The following is a 14,169-nucleotide window of genomic DNA, read 5'->3' as shown; positions in this document are numbered from 1 at the left end:
TCCAAGTCACATGTCTGATATCAGTAATGAATAAGATAAAGTGCTGCCAAGGTAACACTCCCTGCACATAATATCCTTTGATCTTTTACTTACCTTGCTTACCTCCCCATTTAAGTGGGATTTATTTTGCTTTTTATTGTTGCTTTTTTAATGTTTAAACAAGTTTGTCCTGAGATATAATTTGCACCCTCCAGCTGGGTGGTCCAACAAAGCTCTCGAACTAACTAGACTCTGAATGGACCCCATCCTACTTCTATTCACTCTTTATACTTACAACTTTAATTTTATAAGAAAAAAAATGGATTTTTTAAAACTTTGATCATGTTAGCAATGGTGGAAAAGGAACACAACCTCCAGAACACAACCTGTTATGTTAGATAGCTTTCCACTTCCAACAAATGACAGCTTACTCTTCCTCCCATCTGCTAGCAACCCAGTAAGACGTCTTAAAACCTCCTCAACATGAAGCCACGTGTTCTCTTCATCAATTATCTCAGATTGAAGAACCAATGCAAAAGCTGTAACCTCGTTTTTTAAACTCCAGTAGAAATAGATGACATCTGTACAACCCATGTGCTGTGAAATGTCACAAAACTCCATTTGAATAGCTTTTTAACTTTTATTTCCTAAACCAAAAAATCCCTTCCTTTTTCTGTGATTGTTTTGATGACATATCTTTTCATTATATGTTTTTCTCTCTTCTAATCCTTTTAAATGTGCAGCCTACTACAGTCACAGACCATGGTGGGTTACTATTTTTTGCCCCACATTTCTTTCATTCATAAGTAGCTAAAAGCAAGGATTCACCCTGGGAGCTAGTTAAAACTCAAGTTTCAGTTGTATGTTATAAATACCACCTATGAAAAACTCCAATGCATGCAATCTCCCTGGTACACAAAAATATTAGCAAAGCCAACACACTTGATGTTTTCCAAATGTTAATTACTCATGCTCCTGATACTATTTCAAGTGCACGCTGTATATACTACCTTTAAACTAGTAATAATACCCTCTTCATGATGATTTTCATCTTTTTAAAGCAAATTCAGGATAAGTACCTCCTGAGTAACTGTCCCTGCTTCAGACAGAGAGGGGTTTTATGTTACAACCTATTTTTACTTATTTTTCTAAGTACGAGCTGTAATCAACACTCACCCATTCTATTATCAGTTATCCCTACAAATAACCAAAGTTGAGTCATTACCTCCTGACCATTTGGAAAACGCACTTGGAATAAACCTGTCTAAAGTCACTGTGGTGGGTTGACCCTGGCCAGCAGCCAGACACCTACCCAGCTGCTCTCCCACTCCTCCTCCTTGACAGGATGAAGAGAGAAAATATGATGAAAAAGCTCACAGACTCTGCTGTTCTTTCTTCCTCACTCTCTGCCCCTGCTCCCACAATATCTATATCCAATACACTAGCTTAGGAAATGGGTATCACCATCCCCAAACCTCTATCACATGTCCTTGCTCTGTATCACCAAGGGAACCTCTGTATCTCCAGGGGAACACTGACATGAGCGAGGCTACTGCTTGCCCACTTGGTACCCATGCTAGAGGGACATGGAGTTGCTTTTCCAGTCTTGTCGATACAGATCTGTCCAGCAGTACCAATATTAGTTTTTCTCCTTTAAACTCACACAGAGCTGGGACCAAATAAAATCCCAGAGAACAAAAATTGACAGCTTCAGCACTGATTCACCTCTCCTCAATTGTTTTATTGCACTCTCTATTTCTACAAATCCTGGGGTAAGGTATTAAACCAGAAAACTATGCTGCAACAGAAACTAAACAATGGGTCTTATACTATCTCTTAAATTATAATAATGAATACAACTGTTCTGAGATGTTTGCTTACTTGGGTAAAAACCATTATCGTGTCCTGACATGGCAAATATCAACATGTTCTGTGAAACAACAGAAGAGAAATTTGGTCCCCTAAAAAAGCACCTCTACCTTTCCCACACGTAATAGACTAATTTTTATCTTCCATATGTTTTTCTGCCTTGCTCTTTCAATTTCAATGTTTCTCTACAAGTACAGACTGTGAAGGATTCCCAGTGATATACTCTGGCTCGGACAAAATACAGCAATTAATATCAGTACCCTTGTGTTTCTATGGCACCGCAGAATTATCAATAGATTGTATGTCTGTGTCATAGAATCATAAAGGTTGGAAAAAACCCTCTAAGATCATCTAGTCCAACCATCCCCCTGCCACCACTATCACCCACTAAACCATGTCCCTAAGCACCATGTCCAACCTTTCCTTGAACACCCACAGGGATGGTGATGTCACCACCTCCCTGGGAAACCCATTCCAACGCCTGACTACTCTTTCTGAGAAGAAATGTCTCCTCATTTCCAACCTGAACCTCCCCTGGTGCAACTTGAGGCCATTCCCTCTAGTCCTATCACTAGTTATCTGCAAAAAGAGGCCGACCCACACCTTCCTTTCAGGTAGCTCTGGAGAGCAATGAGGTCTCCCCTGAGCCTCCTCTTCTCCAGATTAAACAACCCCAGTTCCCTCAGCCGCTCCTCACAGGACTTGTGTTCCAGACCCTTCACCAGCTTCGCAGCCCTTCTCTGGACATGTTCTAGGGCCTTGATGTCCTTCTTGTAGTGAGGGACCCAAAGCTGAACACAGTACTCGAGGTGCGGCCTCACAAGAGCAGAGTATAGGAGGATGATCACCTCCCTGGTCCTGCTGGCTACACTATTCCTGATACAAGCCAGGATGCCGTTGGCCTTCTTGGACCCTTCGCACACTGCCAGCTCATGTTCAGGTGAGCACTGACTAATACCCCCAGATCCTTTTCCTTTGCACAGCTTTCCAGCCACTCTCCCCCAAGCCTGTAGCGCTGCATGGGGTTGTTGTGGCCAAAGTGCAGGACACGGCACTTAGCCATGTTGTACCTCAGCCCATTGGCCTCTGCCCATTGACCCATCTTGTCCAGGTTCCTCTGCAGGGCCTCCCTACTCTCTGGCAGATCAACACTTCCCCCCAACTTGGTGTCGTCTGCAAATTGAGGGTGCACTCAATTCCCTTGTCCAAATCATTAATAAAGATATTAAAGGTATTAAAAAGTGTGCTACACTTATCTCTAGCACTCTGTGCAAAATCCTGAAGTCATGTTGTTAACAGAGACCACAGAACTCAATCCCATTTCTGTTAAAGATATGTTACAACTTCACAGCTGGCCAGAGTTTGCAGCCATAATTCTGGTTCTCCTTTCTGAGGAAACAAATCAGATCCTTCATGTTAATTACAGGTAGTTCCCTGAAGCAAAGAAATCAATTCTCTCTGTGCTTCATGAAGTGCCAGATACACTGTTGTCGTAACAAATAATAAAATACTTGAATTAAATAATAATCAGTGTTCTGTTGCCTAGGTTTACAGGAAACTACTTGATACATTTTGCCCACCAGAGTTACTTGAGATATTGTTTATTCGATAGATCAACCAGGTCACTCGATTCCATACTAAATACCAGTTTAACTAAGGACTCCTGCAAAATTAATTTACTTGCTGCCAGAAGAATAATCCGAACTGAAGCTCTTATGGCAACACACTATTTCCCTGTGGTTAAATTACCTTTATTATCTGCCTTAACACTTTGGACAATGTTGATGATTAAAAGGAAGTTGCATTTAGGCCCATGTAATTAAAAAAACTGTGCCACTAAGGAAAGTGTGGGATTAGGTCTTATGACTGACAATCAGATATTATTATTTCAAGTATTTTTAACTTGCTAAAACAATAGAAATTAATGCATACATTCTCTTAAAAAAAAATATGTTTGCTCTTTGTTGTTCCAAGGTCGGATGATGGTGCTGGTTTTGGTTTACACACAGGGTCAAGGTAGAAGAACTATTTTGGAATTATGCATCTTAGTTATATCTTTAAATTAGGAGTCTGAGACCCTCATCAAATCTGTCTTGGATATATTTGATCTTGGTTCAGGATGCATCCTAGCTAGCCACTTACCTAATCCTCATTATTTCTCAGGTTTTGAAACAAAACAGAACCTAGGGATAAATATAATTAGTTACTGGATTTAACAACATCTGTGACATGCTTTCTGTCCTTGGCTTCTGAAGACATATCTGAAAAGGCACATGTATACAAAGATTTAATCACAGGATCAACTGGGCTGGCAATTCACTTTATTGTTTTGGAGGTATTTTGCTAAGTACCAAATTCATTCATAAGGTATAAACCCCATGTGTTTTTCAGTAATCTAAAACCAAGACCACTAAAAGTGAGAAGTCTGCAATTTTACTATTAAACTGAAAGTTACCACAGACATTAAACCATAAACATCCACAAATTCTTTTAGCAACACAAACTTCAATTTTCAGTCACCAACTATTTTAATGGCACAAAAACTATTTCATCAAAGCATCCATCCAAAAAGATTCCATCTGTTACAGCTGGGGAAAGTAGAAATATAAAATTTTCCAGGTACATGCAGATACCTAATACGTTTACTTTTCTACTTTACTATCAAACCTGATTCAGTAATAACTCAAGATGTGAAAATCAAGACATTGCAGTTTTCAATGTTTGCAGTCCTTATCTCATACTGGACCAACAGCAAATGAAAAGCAGCCTGGGACTGCAAAGTGCAAATACCCTTTGTTTAAATAAATAGGTGAATATTTCAGCTTGCCCTTTTTTGCTTGTACCTAGAGAATATTTACTAAATATCATGTGTGACCATTAGTATCAAATTAAAGAGGAGCTCCCATTATAAATGGTATTTTGTAGTAAAAATAAATTAAAATGTTGAATAAAAGCATACTATGGGAATATATAAATGGTGTTCCTAAAAAGGACAAAGCTGATCAATCTGTTTTCAGAATCTTTGTTTGCGTTATGTGTTGCAAAAATATATGTGACCCACATAATGGCTATATAAAAATAACAGGCTGCTCATAAAAAGAAAGTCTAGAGAAACAGCATGTGGTGGTTTTATTTAGTGTGGCTTTTAAGTTTCAGGGAAACAGATCAATATAAGTGATCAGGAGTGAATGCTAAAAGGAGTTGACCCCATAAAAGAAATTCTACATGCTCTTTATTCCTAAGCATCAGAAGGACACAGAAATGGAAGAAAGTGAAACTAGATATAGATTAAGAAAACACATTTTCAGGAAGCTTAGTTTTTGTTCAAATTTTGCTTTAACTTTTTCTGATCTACCTTTTTTCCCTGGTTGTGACAAGTCATGAGGGGTGCGAGGGAAGGAAATGGAGGAAAAAGTCTTTGTGAGCAGCGGTCATATCCAAAAGCCTCCTTGATAATTACAGTATCTTGAGTTCCTGCATTATCAAGAAAGTCAGAACACTGGTTGCAGCTATGTGCAATGTCTTTAGGGATATGTAAATTAAAGAAACACCTTGTAAAGAACAGTGCGTTGTAATGTAAAACACTAAGCTGGGAAACTCGAGGATACTAATGAAAACGCTATGTGCCTAATCTTGTTTTACTCTTCTGATTTTCCTTTAATAAGACTAAGATCTCTTGTAAAGATAACAAAAGAAAAAAAAAAGCAGTGCAGAGGGAAGTTTTTGATTTTTGTAAACAGGTACAACTTAAATCATTATTCTGATCCACAGATGCTCAGATCATATAGGAAAAGTTTTTAAAAAGATGCAAACAAAGCAATTATTGTTTGATGTTTCTCCCATTTCTTATAGTGTCCTGACTCCTCCCTTCAGAAATGGTCAGGACTTGAGACAGTGTCCCTCCCTTCAGTTATTCCTCTTCCACAGTTGCATTACTGTGACTACCACATCCAAGACATTTCTGCAAGGACTCCACAACGACTGCATTCACGACAGTTCTGCGGTGTATCACTTGGACATTTTGGAGTCAATGGCACAGAATAAGAATAAGGAGATGGGCTAAATCCATCTAAGACATGCAGCAGAGCATCAAGCTGAAGGATTTCTTGTTATTTATAATTCAAATACAGTAATCTTCTGGTCTGAGTACCTAGTGATTTCACTAGAATGAGAAGAGGAACACAGATAATATCAGCCTTCAGAAAATTCTCACATTCTTCTCTGAATGTCTTACTGAGCGAAGTCCAGCAACTGTTCAGATAGATGAGTCTTCTCCCTGCCCTTCACTCCATCCAGCATCATGCAGGAACTTAACATGGTGCTTAGCTACTACCAGCAGCTTTTGGAAATGTCAGCATTTCTTACGGAGATTAAAAGTACAGGATTTCAGAGGAAGGTGTTTTAGTCCTCTGTGACCTTACTCTGGAATGGAGGGAAAGGATATCCTTTATGATTGAATACAGCCCCCCAAATAGTTAGCAATTTTAATTCCATTAGAGAGTAAAAGTGCAACAGCAACAAACACACAAAACACACAAAACAAAACACACAAAAAACAACCCCCCGAACAACAGAATTTGAACTCTGGATCTTGAAGGAAAAAATATTTATGGATTTAGTTTATTGATACATTTTGTTTAGGCATACTATCTTTCTGGAAAGCTGGACGAGTAAATCCACATGTTCACTAATATCCCTTTGGACAAGCTTGACTCCCACACATGGCATTCCCCATGTATGTTTTACAAGTTGATGACCACCCATTCTTCAAATGGCTGTCTCATGGAACACCTGAAGCCCCTCCATTCCTCACTTTACCTGTTATTTTTACTCCTGCTGACCTTCTTACTCTAGTGAATGTTGGAACTGATAGATTTTAGTGACAGAAGGTGTTTCTTCTCCCAGCTTAGCTTCTCGTGATCCTTGCCTGAAACGGTCAGACACTTCACCACACTAAGTATTTCTAAAACAGAGTTTCCACCTTGTCCAATACTTGTGCCATCGAGCACCAGCTGTGCAGCTCATAACCAAAAAGATCTCTTCCAGTCGACAAGGCACTGCTACTTTCTTGCAAGATTTCTCTAATAAGCAGCAGGCCCAAGGACAATTTGGTTTTGTCTAGAACCGTCCAGCTCTTTCTTCTTAGCTTTTCATTCTAACTCATGTGTCCAGCCCCACACTAAAATTTCAGGTTTCTCTGGACAATGTTCAAAAAAGGCTCATCTGCAGTCCTTCTGGAGCATCAGGCAGATTTCCCTCCCGTGCACGTTTTTCCTCACTGACTTGAGCAGCTCCCTACCCCAATTCCTTTTTACTACAGTAAGAACAAGGCATTGATGGAACTTGCAAGAGCCTTACTCAACAGATGTTGATGAGAATTATCATTGCTCTGTCAGGCTGCTCCAGCTCATATTCTTAATCTGTTTCTGCCCATCTCTTTTCCTGTAGTCATCTCACACTTATGTATCCCCCCCCCCCCTTTTTTTTTTCCTCTTCAGTTCAAGTACCTAAATATCAGCATATATCCTGATTTCTCTTGTTGAACTAACATATGTACATGTTGGAGATACATATCTGTAAAACTACATGGAAGTGAATGTATTTATCTTGTGCTGTCGCACAGTCTAGAACTTCAGATTTCTTATCCTTGACTGGGATTAATAACCTGAATCATGTGAGGGAGTGAATATAATCAGCTTCCACACCATTCAATAAATAACCCTTTACATTTTCCTTAATTATAGCTAGCCAACATGAGAGTGAACTTCCTGTACCCCTGCACACCTTTTAGACCACCCTTCCAAGAAGTGATTTGAAAACAGTGGTCCCATATCTAAAGAAAGTGAAAAATACCAGATATAGACATTAATTCAGGAACACAGCATAGAAAGAGAATTTATATGTAAGAACAAGAGAAAACTTGCATCAGGCTTAAGTAAGACAAATACACAGTTGAATATCTGCATGTATTGACGGCGGAAACATCTGCTGGCTCTCATTGCTGCTTCTCTCCTCTTTTCTATTTCCATTCTTTTGCTTCCCAGCCCTCTTTGAATATAGATGCTTTATTCCTATTATTTTTTCATCTTTGATTACTAGTTTGTAAAATAATAAAAGAAAAGGAAAATGGAGCAATCATTTCCTTTAGCCCCACCAGATCTCGAATATCATAGCAAAGGTCCAACTCAGTGCTCTGCGTATTTTAAATTGTTATTTTCAATAGTCATCTTTATATACAGGAGCTTGCTCATTAGACAGGCCTGTATTACCGTAGCTCTATTTATAATCAACAGCTAGCTCCACCTAGCGTCAGCTTAATTCCTCGGCGAAACAAAAACCTAACACCAAATACTACAAAAAAAAAAAAAAAAAGAAAAAAAAGAAACAAACTATAAAATCACTTATCAGATAGATGGTGGCTACATATGGCACACAGTTACAATTACTGGCATCACAAGGAAAAGACAATTTTAAGGTACTACAGTATGATAATAGTCAGCCACCAATCTCATCACAAGGAGCAACCAGAGCTTCAGAAGTACAAAAATAATACTAGCAATATAAAACAGTTGTACTGCTACTCTGAAAACGTGAATGGCACTTACTCTGTTTATGTGGGTTATTCTCTGTTTTTTCATCATCAACAAGGACAAATTATTGTTATGCTCAACAGAAATTCTCTGAAATAAAACAATATTATTTTTATCATCAAAACCACAGAACTATTTTTAGCTATAGGAACCCCATAGTAATTCTGTCCACTGGTAAGTACATCTCTCCTCCCAGCACTTATAAAATAATTTAAAATGCCTCTCAGAGGTGATCAAAACTGGGAAACGCTCACACTACCTAACAGTATATCAATTTTACTGATCTTTACCTTCAAACTTTCTAAAGGCTGGTTCACTGCTGTGTATCTAGAAACATCTATCTTTCTATAAATGTTACAGCTTTACTCAGCAACATTTAGTGTTTAATAGCCTGATCCTCTTTTGACAAGACTACATAGAGTACAGCCAGAAAAGTCATTTAAAATAAAGTCAGAAAAGTGAATATCCAGTATGACAAGACATTTCTTAGGGGAAGAAATCTTGGAAAAAGTGATATACCTGCTGAAGAAGACAGCTTGTGTTGAAATAAATCATTTTGTATAGAACAATAATCCAAATAATTTAACAATCATATCCTGTGAGCTATATAGCAGAGCTTGAATGGTTACTGTACCTCTGAAAAGGAAGGGAAGAGAGGTCCTGCTTACACTTCGAGAACAACACTTCTTAGATCCAGGGCGATCCAGCTGACAGAACTGACATCTGTTTTAAACCTCTTCAAATCACCTGTTCAAAACTGCTAAGTGGTTTCACCCTAGTGGTGATAAAATATATTTCAATATGTACCGTGTACATTTAATGATTGCTCCCCATGACAGAGAGAAAGTATATATGTTGCAAAGGGGAAGGTGGGCAGGAGGAAGGAACATACATCAAAAAGATACACATACTAAGGCAAGCACCTTTACATTTTCTCAAACTTTCTTAAAATAGTCAGTTGGAAGTTATGCTTCTGACCTATCTGGTTTAAAGTAGTCACAGCTAAATTCAATGATTATACAAAAAACTCACTGCAACACAGAATATGAATTTAATAAAATGCACACAAAGATTTTCTGATGTTTCAAAAATAAGAATACTCCAATTCTCAATAATTTAGCAGTTACTGTCATTTCTCATTAACAGACTTCAAAATCCTATCTGAAACAAGCTGATACAGAGAAATTAAGAGCAGTAATCAAGCGAGAAATGATAGACCAGCTGGGTAGGCATCAAGTTGGCAAAACGTGAATACAGTTCAATAGCTGAAACAGATGCTAGAGTTGTTGAGAAACCCTGCAGGAGATATTGATGTATTTTCTTTATATAATACTGAACAACCGAATAAATGTCAAGAGCTAAAAACTGATGGGGAATAAAACCTGTCAGAAAAAACTAACTATAAAGCCGAGACCTGCAATAACATCTTTTCATTATACCAAAACATTCGTGCATGCATCTTCATTTCCTTGGGATTCCTGAATATGCCAATATATCAGTCAGAGCTCGCTAGTGAATCAGAGGGAGCCTCTGCCAGTCTTCTGTTTCACATTTGTTTGCTTCTATCTACCTGAGGCTTCACAGACTTAGAAAAGACTTTATTCTTCAGCCTCATCCTAACACGACACTCTTTCAAGCAAGTGATTCCCTGAGCTTGGAGGCGAGCAGGAAAGAAAAGGTAACACAAGCATAAACCGAACTGCAAAATCCATTTTGCAAAAGGAATGTTGTTTTCAGAGTTTCCAGACCTCGGCAACAAATCCTCTGCCATCAGCGGCAGCTCATTCTAGCATATGCTTTGTCATGGTCAGTTTCTAATTACATTCATAATGATGCAATAGCTTTGATAATCCTACCTTCCATGCCAGCTGCTTTTCTTGTCACTCCATCACGCCAATAAGTTGGCTGCCGTAACAAATCAAGATAGTGCAAAACAGCATCTTTCCTCTGCATCTGTCATCTTCCTGAAAGCATTCTATTACTGCCGACTGCTGGGAACCAGAAAGTCTATTTGAATTCCAGCAGCTCCCCTTTCGCATGATTCAAGTTAGCTTAGGTGGGCATGCCTAACATGATTCTCTCCATCATTTATTATGCAGCTGCTACACCGTCGGTGTGGTAACCACTCTGACCTTATCTGATACGTCAGTCTTGCAAACCTATACCTCCGTGCAAACACACAAGCCACAGAAGCATCTTGCATTTAACGAGCATTCTCTCTGCCTAAAGAGAGTGCATCTGCAAATCTGTTTCAAATTCTGCTGCTCACATTGTCCTCTAACGCTGATACAAATGTTTGAAGATTTTTTTAGTCTTGCATTTTGTCTTTTCAGAAAGCACGGTTCTTCAGGCACGCTTGAATTATTCACACTTCAGCTAAACGTTTGCTGATTTCTGTCCAAACAGCACCTTCCCGTTAAAACTCTCGGCTCGAAAGCTACTTCTGAATAACAGTACTGTGCTTTCAGTCTCTCAACTCCGTTTCGTTTTAAACATGGCTTTTATACTCAGCACACATTTAGCTCTTTCCATTGCAATGAATGGCTGTCTAATGAGGGAACAGTAGATTTTAAAGCAATTTATCTAGACCTACCTGTAAGTGACTTTTACTTTTGCTTTTTGTTTTAGACATTTGAGCAGTAAGCAGATTGCTCTGTTAGAGCATCTTGATTTTCTTAAAGTGGTAAGAGCACCATCAGAAGCTGCTTTTCACCAGCCTGTGGAGGACACTCCGTAATGAAAGAGTTTGCTTAACTGTGTCTGAGTATCACAAATTAAAGGGATGGGAATTTGTCGTCTTTATGTTTTCTGTTGGGGTGGGGGAAAAACACACTTGCATCAGTGATTTCAAAAGAACATTAATAGAAATTGACATATCCATATCAATCATCCACCGAGTTAAATTAGTTATGTCTCCTCCCACCACTTCTGCCTGAAATTCAGAGTCAAGGCATTTCATTTTTAACGCATCTGCTGCTTGCACATAAGCTGAATAAATGCCCTCAACCCCACACTGGAAAGTTTGAATAGCTGAGACAGAAATAAAAAGGAACATTTTAAAACATGCAACAGACTGGCTAAAACCTGTTAAGTGAAGTAGGGAGAGAGAAAGGAAGGACTAACAGAAGAAGACCTCCTCAGCCTTCACATGAGGACCAAGGAGGAGTGAGGAAGGGGAATGGGCGCTGTCCCCCAGGAAGAACTTTCCCCGGTGGTGGCAGCCAGCTGAGGACTGCTCACCAGCTTTAGTATTCCTGGCACAAAGAGACTCACAGGGTTTTACTTAAACTTCACTTCTTCACTCAAATAAGATATGTTCAACTTCTCTGTGGCTGTCCCCCGATGCTAACACGTCAATCCTTCCCTCCCCCACAACTTCCCAGTCTCAGTTCAGCTCCTCAACCTCTTGGCTGTGGAAGAAAAAGCTAGAGAAGATGAGCTTAGGGGAGCTTTAAATCACTGAAAATGAATGGAGGGGGAAAAAAAGAGAAGTGGAGGAAGGTAAGAAAATCTCCTACTTTGGAAAACAAACAAACAAACAACAAAAAAAACAGGATATCCAATAATCTCTACCTCCCTGAGCTCTGGGCCTTCATGAACAGCGTTATGTCTTTGTGTGACTGCAGGGCACGTCCTTCTTCCCGTCCTCAGAGCTGCAGTGACAGGGCTTAGCACCGAGGTCCCAGCCACACCTGTGCCCACCGACCAGCAGTGCCAGTGGCTCACCGGTACTCCGGGTCTGTCACAGGAGAGCCCAGCGCTGCGACCAGGCCTGCAGCCCCCTCTGCTCTCGACCATGTCTAAGTGGCACAGCTGACACCTGAATGAGCTAACACAGCATGGCGCGGTTTATATTTGATACTGCGTTTATCCCTAGCATGCTGCCAGAAAATGTCTTTTTAGAGATTTCATGTAAATAAAGGAGAATTACTACATCTGTTCCCCTGTCTGTAGCAGCACATATCAACAAGCTAATTTTGCATTCAAGGCAGAGACAGGCCTATCATATAGTTACAAAGTGCACAACTATAAAGTGCCTATCTGAAAATACTGTCAGCTCCTTTTTGTTCACAGTTCAAGTCATTTCTGAAGTGAAACAAACCAGACAATAAATGAGGACTGACTTTGAAGTCCCTATAAATTCAATGTACATAAAAGGATATGCTTAATATTTCACACTTCCAGCTGCATAATGATTTCTAAACCGCAGAGGCAGCAACAAGAATTTTACATGGTATTTCACAAAAGAGTTTGAATTCATCCCTCACATAGCCCATAGTTGCAGGGAAGATCTAAAACACTCAAACTCACCATAGACTTCATTTCTGTTTCAGTGAATTTTAAGCTATGCAAGATTAAGGATGGAGATATCCAGCAGAGTATTTCATATATAAATAGCCCAAATAATATCAGTAAAAACTGGGGCCATCCGGTATAGGATAAACATATGTAAGCAGAATCGCATCATACCAGAGAAACCAACACCTTGAAGGAAGTACAAAAATGGGGTTAAAGGCAAATGGAAAAGAGAGTTATAAAAAAAAAAAAAAAAAAAAAGTGTTTTTGGAGAGAAGTATGGCACTACAAGGAAGACCAACTGGGGTTTATCATTCAGTGTTGACTTCCCTCCAACACAGCATATAGTGGATGTGATGCTGTTCAGATCAGGACTATGTGAAGTAGCTATTTTTGAACTGGTATTTTTTATTTATTAATTTATTTATTTTAAGAGAACTGTAATATTCCAGTTTTGGCTACTTTTGCATACACTAGCTGTACAGAAAACCAGCCCAGACACAAATGGAGAATCTGGGAGGAGAAACCAGAATCAGTCATTCTGTCCGCATACTAATAGGCCAGATTAATAGCTAGCTCTGGTCTCTAGTTTTTCTGCATTTGTCTGAGAAAACAACAGCCTTGGCTTCTGTTTATTGTAACTGGATTCAGCATCTGCATAGATATAATAATAGTAACCCACTCATATGGAATTGATTGCTTTAGAGAGAAAGCTCCATGGGTAGCACTCCCAGACTCTACATATAACACAAATACATGATCTTTTGTCTTATATGGAACTGTCTCCAATTTGGGATAAAAAAAAAAAAAAGTCAAAAAACACTCATCAAGTGGTATTCTGCTTTTTACAAGTACTGAACTCAGTGGCCAAAGAAATTCTAGTCTATTTGGGTGACAACAGTGTGAAAAAGGAAGGAAGACCATCTCTTTCTATTATTTCTACAGCTTATGGTAGAGACATGTCTATTCATTGCAATTGTTTTACTGCGGCTAGAAAGACTAATTGGCTTACTCAGTGTGCTTGAGTTCGATTATGGTGGTATATGCACAGTACAATGATAGCTAAGATACAATGTAGAGTCTTCTTGCTGACATTCCTTTCTTTTTGTTTTCCTCTTTGCAAGTACTAATGACTCCAACTAGGCAAGAATAGATAATGGATCACTGGAAAAATGAAGCAAGCAGATTGGCCTTGACCTTCAGCCCTACATGATGCTCTACATGATGCAATCTCCCTGGCATGCAAAAATGAATGCTGATTTTACCGTGTAAAAAATTGTTCATTTGTTTTGCTAATATGTCTTTGGAAGAAAGTCAATTTCTCTTCCCTTTTTCTCTGCCTCCCATTATTCTTAGGTACTCCTGCCCACCCCTAATAACTAACTAATTCAATCAATCATGCAAGAAATTATCTTAATGATATATTGGGTATGTT

At 39.1% G+C, this 14,169-nt stretch overlaps 1 protein-coding gene across 14 annotated transcripts in view; it reads right to left on the bottom strand.

Annotated features, from left to right (window-relative positions):
* DMD (dystrophin) overlaps positions 1 to 14,169 on the bottom strand; it is a 1,241,706-nt gene that overhangs the window by 1,126,686 nt on the left and 100,851 nt on the right. For 4 of the 14 annotated variants that reach the window (XM_083850695.1, XM_083850726.1, XM_083850727.1 and 1 more), the window contains exon 1: positions 10,295 to 10,436. The exons of 2 other annotated variants lie outside the window; for them this stretch is intronic. In XM_083850695.1, coding sequence (XP_083706821.1) covers positions 10,295 to 10,391 — 97 coding nt within the window. In that variant the 5' untranslated portion in view covers positions 10,392 to 10,436. Of the gene's footprint in view, positions 1 to 10,294; positions 10,450 to 14,169 lie in introns of those variants that run through there. 8 more of the 14 variants (XM_083850717.1, XM_083850699.1, XM_083850702.1 and 5 more) reach the window with 4 other exon arrangements.

This window comes from Anser anser, assembly GCF_964211835.1.
Source record: "Anser anser genome assembly, chromosome: 1".
NCBI lineage: Eukaryota > Metazoa > Chordata > Aves > Anseriformes > Anatidae > Anser > Anser anser.
The sequence above is the reverse complement of the archived record's forward strand: the minus strand, read 5'-3'. Positions and strand labels throughout refer to the sequence as shown.